This window comes from Solenopsis invicta, chromosome 11 (genome assembly GCF_016802725.1).
Source record: "Solenopsis invicta isolate M01_SB chromosome 11, UNIL_Sinv_3.0, whole genome shotgun sequence".
NCBI classification, from domain to species: Eukaryota; Metazoa; Arthropoda; class Insecta; order Hymenoptera; family Formicidae; genus Solenopsis; species Solenopsis invicta.
Window position 1 is genome coordinate 7257970 of NC_052674.1, and position 13777 is coordinate 7271746.

General features: G+C 33.6%; 1 protein-coding gene across 2 annotated transcripts in view; it reads left to right on the forward strand.

The window, feature by feature from the left end:
* The window catches only part of LOC105200285 (metabotropic glutamate receptor 2), a 122069-nt gene that overhangs the window by 39405 nt on the left and 68887 nt on the right, over positions 1-13777 (forward strand). For both annotated transcript variants that reach the window (XM_011167761.3, XM_026132544.2), the window contains one exon: positions 7351-10463. In XM_011167761.3, the coding sequence (XP_011166063.2) occupies positions 7367-10463 (3097 nt within the window). In that variant the 5' untranslated portion in view covers positions 7351-7366. The remainder of the gene's footprint in view (positions 1-7350; positions 10464-13777) is intronic.

The following is a 13777-nucleotide window of genomic DNA, read 5'->3' on the forward strand; positions in this document are numbered from 1 at the left end:
TGCTCGATTGTGTCATGCCAAGAATCGACTTTCATCGATACCGAAGAACCATCATATATCTGCGCACGAACTGCTGCCTGTATTCGAAGCACGATTCTACAAAGCCGTATCCCGTGTTGCTGGAGGCGCCTTAATAAAAACCATATCGAGAAAAATCCAAAGAGCCTTCTCAAATGGACGCACAAATGTACGTGCACACGAATATATTTCAAAAATACTGTATGGAAGGGGAGGAGGGTAGATGAAGAATATTGCTATCAGTTGGACTAATACAAATGCGTCTCGTAATTGATCAAGATGCTACTACCAATATCGAATTGTGGATTCCTTTTCTTCTCAAAAGAAAGAAACTATGAACTCTTACCTTCCTGTAAAATTAACTTCATAGCCTTCAATCCCTTTGTTCGATTTCTAATAAAAGTAATCTAAGGTTTCTCCCCTATTCAAACAGTTCAAGAAGATATATCGCTTCTCTCTTCTTGCAATGAAGCAACGAAAAACCACTCCGAGTAGAATTTCTGCTCTCGCATTTGTATGTATTAATCGTTCACTACGAATTTCCAGGTGTCCCCGAAGCGCAATATATACCGCGCCCAGGGGGAAAAAAAAGATTATTTTGCAACACATAACACAATTTATCAGCCCCCACACGGGGTTCATAGACATAAAAAATTTAACGATGGCGCATAGAAGCACTTACGACCATGTGCTACGACAGCGACCGGACGCGTAGTCTCAAGTCACGTAAATTACCGCAAGGGGTACTCTACTTTATTTACTTTCATAATTGCATAATTCAGATGCACAATTAAAAAAACCGAGTAATAATTTTTTTACGTTGCGTAATATTAGCAAGTGTTTTGTTTTATGGTATCGTATAAAATTTGCTGAAAATATGCTGCTATCTTCATGAAAAACACGCTTGTTGTAAAAAATGTACACTATTTTCATTTTATCTTCATTTTGGCAACAATTTGGGTATATTCATGTTGTGAATAGACACAACTCCACGTAGCTCGCATACTCGCAAAGAATATAATTGTAACTAATTTCTCAACTAACTTTTGATTTATCGCCAACTTACGGAAAATATGCGGGTTGCGAAACAAAGTAGACACCGACAAACTTTAGAGATAATTACAACATTTTCGAAGTACAATAATCGTTCGTTGGAAATAAGGAGGGATACCGTTCAAAATCCAATAACGGTCTCTTATAATACGCACAATCGTTGATGGATTACCGTTGATCCTAAATAATGGAAATTGTTAATCAAGCAGTAAAAACACGATAACTTCTTACTATATTGAGAGTTAAAATCAATTTTGCATGTTTATACATAAAATTTGATCAATAGTTACAGATACGTAGTTACAGTCTTACGGACCAATAATTAATAATATTGAATTAAAACCTCATTAAAGAATATGAAACTCAACGATTTCCTGATAACTTTACAGTAGTTTATAACATAATTATCTAAGACCAATTTATTTGTCATGGTGATACAAAGACTTTTAAAAATCATTTTATAAAAATTAAAACTCTCGAAGACAAACAAGAAACATCAGTAATGCATTTTAAGATTGAATAAGATACATGACGTTTAAGAATAAACATTTGCTAGATTGAGATAGACCAATATCCTTTCACGGTAAGTAACAGCACTTGTGATTGATCTTGGGCAAACATTATCCCAAAATTTATCGATTTATTGATGGGAATAAAGTCAACATAGTTATAGACTTTTCATAGCAAGTTTAAACTTTTTTTTATACAAGATCAATATTTTTATTAGAAAAAAATATATGAAAAATTAATTCGGCTTTACAGCGACAAAATGTATAAAGTTTGTTCTCAAATCAAAAAAGTTTATTTAAGTTATTATTAAAGAATGAAAAGATCATTGTTTACGATGATGCAATAATCTTCTCTTTCACATTAAGTTTTAGTAACAATAAATCTGAAACTTTTCATAAATTTCATGTTCTCTTACGCCAAAATCCTTGAAAGTTATAAAGAACTGGTAAACGCGACCGCACACCATATCCAGAGAAACTTGTTAAAATTCACAGACTTCCTTATTCCATAACGCACACGAAAACACATACTACTCTCTAACTATTTTCCTTCCTAACTCTCTGGTTAATTTTGTCAAAATTTGAAATAGAACTACATAATAATAATACAAATTTTAAGTAAACAAAATCGAAACGAGAGATCTCTAACATATCAAATGGCTATAAATAAAATAATTCAAAGTTTCTCTAAGCGATAATTAATGTGTGTGTGTGTGACGCATATATTTCAGTAATATGTGATAATTGCAATTTATTTGAGAATTTATTTAAAATTTATATATTAAATTGAAATTCTTTTTCTTAAATTTTATTCAATGCTTGAAAAAGCTCATTATCTTTACTACCTTGTTCAAGAATCTGATATTCTAAATGGTTACTACCGCATCTTGCGATCTCAGCTTTGTTTTAATTATTTAGAGAAATTTGTGAGACAATTTGCTCATTCTGCTCTGCTTGGTGCCCAACAAGTTCAGTTGATGTTGAAACTCGGAATGTTAAGTGGCGATTTAAGATTTGCGTCGAAAGTATAACTATAGCTACAAACCTCAACAATAAAAAAACAAATGCTACATATTATAGAGACATTATTGTAAGAGCTATAATTGAATTTCTCGTCAGAATTACTCATGTTGTAAATAACAAAAATAAAAGTAACCAGACACACGTCCCATATTTAAATAAATCTGTACTTTTGACCACATCTCTAATACATCAGAACGCCAGAGGCGTTTCAACTTTTCATCAAACTTTGACTTCATTAATTGTGTTATTTAAAAAGTAAACGTAATTTTTTTTCTTTCGAAAAATCAAAAATTCGTAGTTTTATTCATAGTTTTACTTGATATAAACATTTTTTTCATAATAATGCACGACAAAAGAATGCACTTTACTGAGTAAGAGAAAAAGAAAACAGCAATCAAGTAATTATAACAGTCAATTAGTTAGTTCAGCTTTTGTATTAGAATGCAGCACAATGCACGTCATACGGAAATGTAACATTAAAATTTCAGAATGCTTTTATCACACTGTTGCTACATTTGAGGTTTAAGCATAACAAAAATGTAGAACAATGGTAGATTATCTTCTGGAAAGATTAACAAAAATTAAAAATCATAGTATAATGGATATCGATTTACGGAAATCGTTAAAAAATAATTGATATTTTGCAAACTTTTCTTTTCATTGGTATTCATACACACATGTTTGTAAAAAATATATTAAATATAAAATAGAATTTAATTTAAAAATTATAATACAAATTATGTACTTCCATAGTGTGCAAAATAAATAAAAAATAATGGTAATAAATGTAAAAGGCAAATAAATCAATATTATTAGATATTGTTATTGCAATCACTTAGCGTCAATAAGTTTCTCATTATCTGTAAAGCGATGTTATATATCTACTCTATTTAGTTAACTCTCAATCCTTTGATTATATCGCAGGCAAACTTTCCTTTTATCACAAATTTTGTTCGGTTAACAATCTCATTATATTTGATTAAAAGACAAAATATGAGATGAAAATATGGGGTAGAAAATTTTTTAGTGCTGACAACAGATGCGGACGACGACGTTAGAAGAGGAGGTGTCGTTATCGATTCGCAGAATCGCAGACAAAATGAAACTGCTTTTAATCAACAACCAAAGAGAAATAAATGTAAAGGAAAAGTGTAACAACAAGTAGAGGCATTGTATAGACTACAAAACGGGAATGATTAAAAACAGCGTCAATGTTTCGTCGTTTCTCAAACCTAGCAGTGAAGCTCGATAAAAACAAATCTTAAAAAATATATAAATATTTCACCAATAATTAAAAAAATATATAGTGGGGAGGGGGGGAATATTAACAACACTAATGCAGCTGCACTCCGTAAAAAAATTGGCAAGAGTATTTAAAAATTCTGTAAAACAACGGTGTGTATTTTGATACATATATAATTACTTCTGCAAGCTTAGCTTGCATCTTCTTCGTCGAGCGTCATTAACGTTCCTTTACTTCCGCGCGCCTTTACGCTCCACTTCGCTCATAATAGCTCTACGCTGCTATGCGGACTCGAACGTGCGAAGATTCACAAATCCAGTAGTCCCATAGGATGCATTTCTTTCTTTTTTTTTCCTTTTTTTCATCGTTGCAACAAGAACAAGTGGTAACGAATCAAACGTAAATCCGCCGCAAAATTATGGAAATGAATAGTGGAACATATTTCCATACAGATTGGTCCCTACGTTCCTCAACTAGATTACTTTATTTTTTTCTGCAACGTGACGCCGGACGACATAAAATGGCATTCGTCAGAATGCTTCAACGGCAAAAAATTTACAGTGCGGCGTGTGACACGCTAACTCCTATAGCGACTTTTGTAGAATTGCAGAAGATAGTATTCCAACGAAATACAATCGGCATTACTGTATTTCAACGGAAATTCTAAGTGACATCGGATCGTAATGAAAGAGCCAATGAGAACGATAGTCAAGTAGACATTCGTTTACTCACAATCTCGCGCGACTGTAATTAAACGGCGTAGAAGCCACAGATACCACCGGTAATTCGGTCGTCTTGGAAACAACTCGCGCCCTATCTTTATTACGGTAAATTGCTGAAACGAGGAAACTTTAATAATTTTGGAATTGATGCAGATCATTCGGATTGATGCGGTAAGACATAAGTCGAACAAGTATATCGACCATCTGCCATAGCGGACGTATAAAGGCGGATTACGAGAGGAGATGCATTCCCTGATCGACGTAGATAAAAGCACGCGTGCGCATTCGTCTTCACATTCAATTTATCTAAGTTCTTTCATCCTGATGACAAATATCGGATAACAGTAAATCGAAATGGCTACAAAGGGAAAAGAATAAGCATGTTTATGTGCACGAAAAATAGTAATTTACGATACGTATGTTAAATTGAATAATATTCCAAAACAAAATTTAATTATTCAAAATCTTCTTGCGAAAGCTATTGTTTCATTTTAATTGGTACGAGTTATTATTTTATTCATGAAAAACAAAAATATGTTTTCCTTTTGGTAATACACATACATAATGCATATTTAAGCTTTCGGAATAAAATTTCACATCATTAAAGTTTTAAATAACGATGATAAAAATTTTGCTTTCTCATTTATCAATCTAAAAAATTTATTAAGAAAAAATTTATCAAATAATGCAATTAAAATTGACAAAATTTATTGGAAAATGAATTATCTACCTAATTTATTATTTATCTAGAAATTTATTATCAGAGTTATTAAGTTTTACATATTTAAAAATTTATTAATTGTTGATATTGACGTTTAGAAATCAAGGACAACAATCTCTATTATTTATTTTAGTCGGTACTCAATTCAATGTTGCAAAGTCGTATATTTTCCTTTCATCAATCTGGAACCTTCTCATAGTGCCATTCGATGAAAGTATCCCAAACCAGGCCAGGTATTACCGTACTACCAGCTACAATTATCAGCTGGAACATGCCGTTAACGAGGAAAGCCTTTCAAAGGCAACACAGAGTTTCGATTAAACTTTGTAGGCGTTCTCACAAAAGAAAAATACGTATTTTTCTCGGTACGCTAAGAAACTTATTTACTATTTTATTTCAATGAAAGAATCGCTTGAAAAGTTTTTCCTCTGACTCTTCATCCGCGACAAATTTCTGACAGAATCTTTGGCTACTTTTTAATTTTACGACTTTACAGATATTAATAGAGAAAAAAAATTATTGTGAATGTTTAACAATATTTTATAAGTACTTGATATTATTTATTAAATATTTATATACGTGCACAGAATAATTAATAAGAATAATTTAAAATTTTCACACTGCCTACTTCTTAATTTTAAGAAGATTTAGAAAAGATTGAAAGCAACCGTTATAAAATTTTCTAATATACTTCATTCCTTATTGTGTCATTTGATACACGAACAAATGGGATTGCTCTTTCAGAGACGCGGAAACGTGCAACATAAAGTTGGTCGTAGTTGCAGTTTATGTGACACGTTTAACTACAAGCTCTTGCAAAGACATCATTTCATATCACGTATGTTTGTGATGATATTCCATCAAGTTAGAGAAGCAATATTAAATCATTTTAAAGATTTTCATTTTTGGCTCTTGCAAAATATATAAATTCTTCATAAACTCTTTATGAAGTATATCATTAATAAAAAGTACTAAATGTAAGGTACGTTATATCATGTAATCTTAGCACGTCGATGGATTCAAATCGATTTTCGTTTCGTAAATATTTGTCACTTGATCAAACTTACGTTTGACCTAGTCGTCGAACTTAAACCAAAGGAACCAAGAACCACGCGTGTCTTCTTGCAAAGTATGTGTAAACTGGATTCCTACTGAGTTAAGAACTGTGAACAAGAATCAAATGCATTATTTAGATAAGTATTCTATGTAGAATAAGTTTACATATTTTAAGATCAAATTCAAAGTCTTTTAATAACAAACATATATAATTTGTAATATGATATACAAGAAAATACGAAATGTAAACAAGAATATAATCTACTAAAACCTTTAACGATATAAATACATTAATAATATTACGTCGTGCACACTTGATGCAAGTTACTTTAACTCTTAATCGGATTTCTTAATTGCAAAGGGACTCAGCTCAAAAGTAAGACAGAAGTAAGAAGATTTCCATCTCGATTAAAATGAGACTTGAAGTGATTTAACGCGGTAATTGCAACTGACTCGTTAGCATCGGTCGATGCGAGGTCTCGCGCGTATAGCCCTTTTAGTTGAACGGTGCAGTGGAATGCATCGAAATTAGAGAACCGCATCGTCCACAGACAATAGTAACGCATAGTTGTGGATCCCCTGAACACCGTATTCAAATCAAATTACAAATACCGTACAAAATTGCGTTACAAATAACGGCAAAAATGATTTCTTTTACCGGGGCGAAGACAGTGTTTGCCGTATCGCGCTGATTATTCAACTGCTGGAGCTAATGCTGAGTCAATACCAATTACGAGCTTTTACTTCATTTACTTTGTTTAAAAACTAATTTTGTATACACTACCTCACTTTAATACAGTTTTGTCTAATATTTTATATGTTAAATGTTTATACGTATAGTAAATATAAATTGTAAAATTTAAAAAAAAATACTAAATAAATATATATATAATATATATAATAACTTTTTATTAGCCACGTAAATCTTTCCACTTTTTATATAAATTAATAAATGTAAGTAAACAATTGTGTGTAATTAATGAAACATATTTTTATTTTTTTCAGGATTTGGCAATGATTAATGCGACGAAGAGGTGATGTGATGTGGCGAAACTTTGGTTGGACGGCCATTCTGGCCATATGGACGATATTCCTAATTTTGAACAGCAGTTTAGCTGGTGAGCGGGTTCTCCATAAACAAAATAATGAAAAAACTCCTAATACAATTCACGGAGCAACGTATTCAATTTTTGATAAAAAAGTTATCGATGATTCGAGATTACGATACACGAAAGAGAATTTCCAATCGAACAATCGTTTATCTATGTATGTGAAAGAAGTTTCTCTGGAATCCAAAAACACGGAAAATCGCGATTCACGATTCAGTGACTATAAAAAGCACGCGAAGTCAAATGCAATGGCTACGACAAAGTACTTGAAAGACAGCGATGACAAAAGAGTGCGACTGATTACAAAAAGAATAGCAATGAAAAACATATGGCTGTCAAAAGTTACGGAAAAGTCAAAGAATTCAAGGAATTATCTTAACTTTATATCTAGCCTACGCCCATCGCCATTGACTTCTCGAGAATTGAAAAGTGTCTCGAAAAAGGGAAGACGTAAGAAAAGAGTCACCCACGTATTCTCGAGCGATCATAAAAAGGCAGGAACGATAAGACACGATATTCAAACGTTTGACGAAAAAGATGAAGGGCGAAAAAAAGTTAAGAGAGATCCAATCTTTAGCGGAGAGAACGAAATGACCACATTCTTCTCGAACAAATTCACGAAGAACCTTCGCAACGGCAAGAATAGTTCTATACTGAAGTCAAAAAATTCTGATATTTCGCAACTCGTAATTGCAGAAAGTATCGAGTCCAGACACACTAACAAAACACACAAACATAATAGAAATAAAAGAGATTCTTATCTAAGTCTCAAGTGGACGAAAAACAGCACGAATAAATTGATTTACGTTAAAGCAAACGATAAATCTCAAAGAGTACAGTCAGCTTTTTCAAACTACTCAAGTTCAATGAAAAATCAAATTACAACTACTACAGATAACTCAATCACAGGGAATCTATTGTACGAGCATTCCGTGCCTGTCACCCGGACTACGTTAATCCTCAACTCCAAAATCTCGAGCGCAAACAAAGAAGTTGGTGATGAAGAAAACACCGTAAGTCCCTATCACTTTTCGGAGGACGAATATTCGAAATCCTATAAAGCAGACAAGTTTTCAGCAACCAAAACATACAAACGCGACGAATATTCAAAGATAGGATTTAAAGTAAGTACAAGTACACACGGAAACGCGAAGGGAAATGGGAACATCGATTCGTTCACTTTTCGCGCATCAAACTCGCTCGATAACCGTTTCACTAGAAAAAGAGTCAGCTTTACGAGACGTCCTTTTCTATACGGAAAAAAGAACGCGTTAAAGGCAAACGATATATTCGACTCACGACATCAATATCATTCTTCAATAAGTGATACTGATGCGAAAATAAATAGAAAAACAGCGAATCTTGGCGAGATAGAGTTGAGAAAAAGAACGAAAGAAAAGAACATTACCGTCGCTGCGAACTGCGCAGCACGCAACACGGTCGAAACCAAGCGTGTTCAGTTACCAATTAATTTAACTATCAAGGGAATAGACGAATCAAACTTAGACTATCAAATGCCAGCGCGTATGTCAGTCACGCAGAAAAGGAATCCGATGCACGTACGACACGTCGAATCCGACGCGGACTCCAAGCGTGGTCCGTGGACGACCGAGTTCGAGGCTAAAGTTCGTGACGCGTTTCGAATCGACCTTCGAAATGTCTCCGGTCCATCAGAGATCGCAAATCTCGATAGCCTTCTTGATCAGAAAGCTCATAGTCGCCCAAAATACTCGCGGAAATTTCGTACAATCAATATCAATAGACGGCGTCCATGTATCGCTAAGACAACCAATAAAAGAACGGAACTCGGTAAAGAGCCTCGAAGAACTTCAACCGAGAGCATATCTATCTTTTTCGGTGCAGCCAATGTCAGCGATAATTCGACCGGGATGCGGAAGATTAATGGAGGTGTGCAGTCATCGAGCGAACTTATGGATGAACCTGGATTAGAAAGTATCAGAGTTACGACGAAACGAGGTGGAAATCATCGTGACATGCATGAAGGATCTGGATTTTATTCACGAAGCGGTGTCTATAACTCAAAGTATCGACGATACAAACGCCACGAAGATCGAAATACTCTGGGGATTGCAACTTCAACTGAATTCGATAGCGAGACGTTCGACACAACAGAGGTAACAACAACATCAAACTCACTAATCGAATTTACTGTGGATCCATTCATCTCGGCGGCTCAAACGAATAACGTAGATCAAGTGTCAACTAACGCGAATAAAGTTAGTACATCTATGGAAACACTGCCATCTTCGAAATACAAACCATTCCAGAAAGAATGGCAATCAATCCCATTGACGACTGATCGCCATGAGAGATACACAAACGGCTCAGCAAGAATAGATTCTGATTCTTCTGACTCATTAGAGATACCGTTGATAGATGCTCCAAAAATGGTGAACGCCAGCTTGGTAGAAAAGCCACTTCTAATCCAAGCGCACAATCGATCGAGAATGACAACTAAAATAGAAAACTCTATTATTCCGAAAGAAACTCCTTTAGCTGTGGAGGAAAATGTGGAAATATCAAATCACGTTGCGAATAAAATCGTCTTCAATGTGTCTTCGACCGAGCTCATTAATTTGCAAGAGGGACACGAAGCGTACGACAACGAATCCGTTTGGACTATTGACCCATTTCGTCAAAGGAACAATGATCCTCCTCGAGATGTCTTCGAGAACATCACTATGGAGAATGTCGTCGACTCATCGGCCGGTGACGTGCTCTCAGACCAGTGGCCTGTAAAGCGTAGCGCGGTGGTGGAAGGTGATCTCGTCCTGGGTGGACTGATGATGGTGCACGAAAGGGAAGATACAATTACATGCGGTCGTGTAATGCCTCAGGGCGGTGTTCAGGCTCTGGAAGCCATGCTGTATACATTGGACACTCTGAATGATCAGGAGTTTGTGCCTGGTGTCAAGATCGGAGCGCACATACTCGATGACTGCGACAAGGACACGTACGGTCTTGAGATGGCAGTGGATTTCATTAAGGGTACGTACATATAGCAAAACATGATGGTCACGCATTTCCTTATGTATATTGCACGTAATATCGTGATTTACATATAGCGAATCTTTATCAAACGATATGATATCACGGAGATACAAGTATGAAAAATTTAAACCTTGTAATTTGTATCTAATTCCATTTCACATTAAATTGGCCCAAGAAAGTTGACATTAAATTTGACGTCTGTACGCGAGTCATATAAATACTCGTATCTTCTTTAATAATATTACATCGTTTTCCCTTATTACATTTTAATAGTACTTTCCTTAATTCTTGTCGATTTAATTTGTCATGACTTTATTTCTTCATTTTTTAATTTAAAAATAGTAGATCTAAAAGTTTTGGAGTTTTATTTTTCTGTAAAACTAAATATGAATATTTCCTAAGAGAATTTCCGATATACTGTTGCCGTTGAGCGCCTGTGATGCCGCAGGTCTATAATATCTCTAGAGAGATTTCCAATGAAACCAGGAAATTTACGCTATGAAGTCACCGCCATATAATTTCTAGTAAACTTGTATTAACTTATTTTGTTATTGAGTTAAAGCAGCGCAATGATTAAATACGCTCAAGGCAAAAAGCGCATGTACAAATATAAAATAATATTGTTGCTCCTTTTACATTTACACATAAAAAATATAATTAAATTGCTTTTAAACTAATTTTCAAAGTTTAATACAAACAAAGAATATTAAAATTGATAATTATTTTGTTATTTATTTCATTGTCCCAATTTTTCTTTCTATATCAGGAAAAATATAATATCATAATAATAATAATATCGCAAATAAATCGAGATTTTCTTTCAAAAGTTTCTGCAACAGCAAATGTACTTTCATTAGCTCGATAGCTCCCTCTTTCATCGATGATTGTACAACTGGCGTAGAGTTAGATAAGTACACAGACTTACAATAATAAAATAAGTTTATAAATATATAGACATATACATTAATGGATAAATAAGGCAATATTAAACAACAGTGGGCTAATGTTCCACTATCTTAAACAGGCATATATTCAACTACCGGTAAGTTTCCGACCAACTCTGTCGGTAAACTTCTAAATCGAGAGCTGTTCACAAGGTACCGACTATCCCGCAGAAATTTGCAGAAACGCCATTCGATAAATTACGAAATTTATCGTACGCTGGAATTTCTGCACGTTTCGTCCTTGCCAGTAGAAACTGCAAAAACAACTCAATATCAAGTGTTGACTACATTTATATAATTTAGAAAACACTCTTTCTCGTAATTCAATTTTCGGTAACATAATTTCTTCTGTAAAATATTACACTTGAAAAAAATATTTTAACTATCTGCAAATGTATCTATTTTTTAAGTGTTAATCATGCAAAGTAATTTATTTGATAATAATACAATAGAAAAAGGTAAAATTTTTTTCTAAAACGGACTACAAGAATTTTCACTTATTTTCCAATCTAAAGTTTCCGCCAAGATATTTTTCGAGTCAATATATTTGCTTGAGGCAATACACATCATTCGTAATAAAAAAAAGGCAGTCGTTGCATACGATATAATTCTTCCAGATTCAGCAAAAGTCTACGTTGCAAAGAAAATGGCACGCAATAGCAATACTAGTGCACGGCAATAACATCCAAAAAATGGAAGTTATTGTATTATTCAACGAATAGCATGTGAATTCAAGCAATGTGAACTATCTCCACGCGGAATACGAATTCTCTATTCAATTCGTATATTTAATCTTGACCTGGGTTAATAGCTGTCGATGAACGCGTGGAACTGCATCGTTGTAAGCTTGCGTTCTACCAGCTGGCACCAACTCGTTGATATTCACGATGGTCGTAATCGGTTTTATTGATACTTTCCCCAAAGAGAGGTTTAAGCCGCTTATGACCGCGAATAAATCCCCGGAAGCTCGTCAAAAATCATCAGCGAACGAAAACGGATTTATTAAATTTTGTCAAAAAATTGGGCTGTTCAATTTTTCAATAAATCTCTATTAATAACTTGTCTAAATACATTTTTTTTCTTTCTCATTATAAATTCCTGATTGCGCTCTAATACTATTTTTTTAAAAAATTGTTACAACCAGTTCTACATTGCATCGTAAACATAATACGAATTACAGAATAATTTTTAAGAAATCTATAAAGTTGTTGCTTTAACATTAACATTAACAAGTTATCAAGATAAAACGTATAGATGCAATTAAAAATAAATATTTAATCTTTAGAAAGCAGGGGGATATATTTTTAAAAAGCTTTTCCTTGAATAAGATTTATTATAGTTCATTGTATTCCTTGCCTCAAAATGTGACACTGTTTCAGCGCCACTATAATCCTGTAAAGGTTAAAGCAGCAGCACAAAAATAAAAAAGCATATTTTAACATAATCCTATTCGGGGTAAAACTCTTAGTATAAATCCTGTAATCATGTATATAAATATATATATATATATATATATATATATATATATATATATATATATATACATATATATATACGTACATATGCATGTAATTGTAATATAAATGGTCTGATATTAATGTGAAATTAATATAACAATTCTATCAAATCATATTCCTTGCAATAAATTTAACGTAAGGTATGTGCATTTTCATATAATGAAGTGATATGATACGCGCTACTCCACATGGACAAGAGCAGTTAGATTACAAATAGCTAAACCGAATTCAGCATGTTTGCGGTATGCGTGGGTAATCTTCAAATCGATAGGTCTTTATAAGCCGTTAATTAATATTGCATGCTGAATTTCTCGTTGAGAGCGTCGCGGACATTGCGGTCTGTAATTATTATTACCACCGATACAGTTCGTTCTCTGCATGTGCAGAGTATATCGCGAAATTATGATAACGTAATCGTCACGCGAAATATTAGCATCACTTGTCCATACAATATTTGGACTCGAAAATCGTTAATAGACATGAAAAAATAAGAATTGCAAAGTAAAAAGAATTATAAAGTAAAAATCATTTTGATAATTATTACAAGAAAAAATGTTAAATTATTTCAACGTGCAAAAAAATAGTTTTAAACAAATATTTATGCAAATACAATACGTTTAAATTTCACTAATTTCTTCAAAAGTGTAATTTGGTAACGTGCTTTTGGAGTAGTTGCCACTCTTGCAAAGGCTTCACGAAGCAAAGGCTTCGTAAGACACCAGATGTAATACTAATATAGCGAAAGCAAAGCAGGCGAATCTCGCTGTTATAATATGTGAACCGACTGAAAGTCTTCAGAGTCATGATGCCGTAATAGTAACATTTAACGTTAATGAACAGTAATACGTTT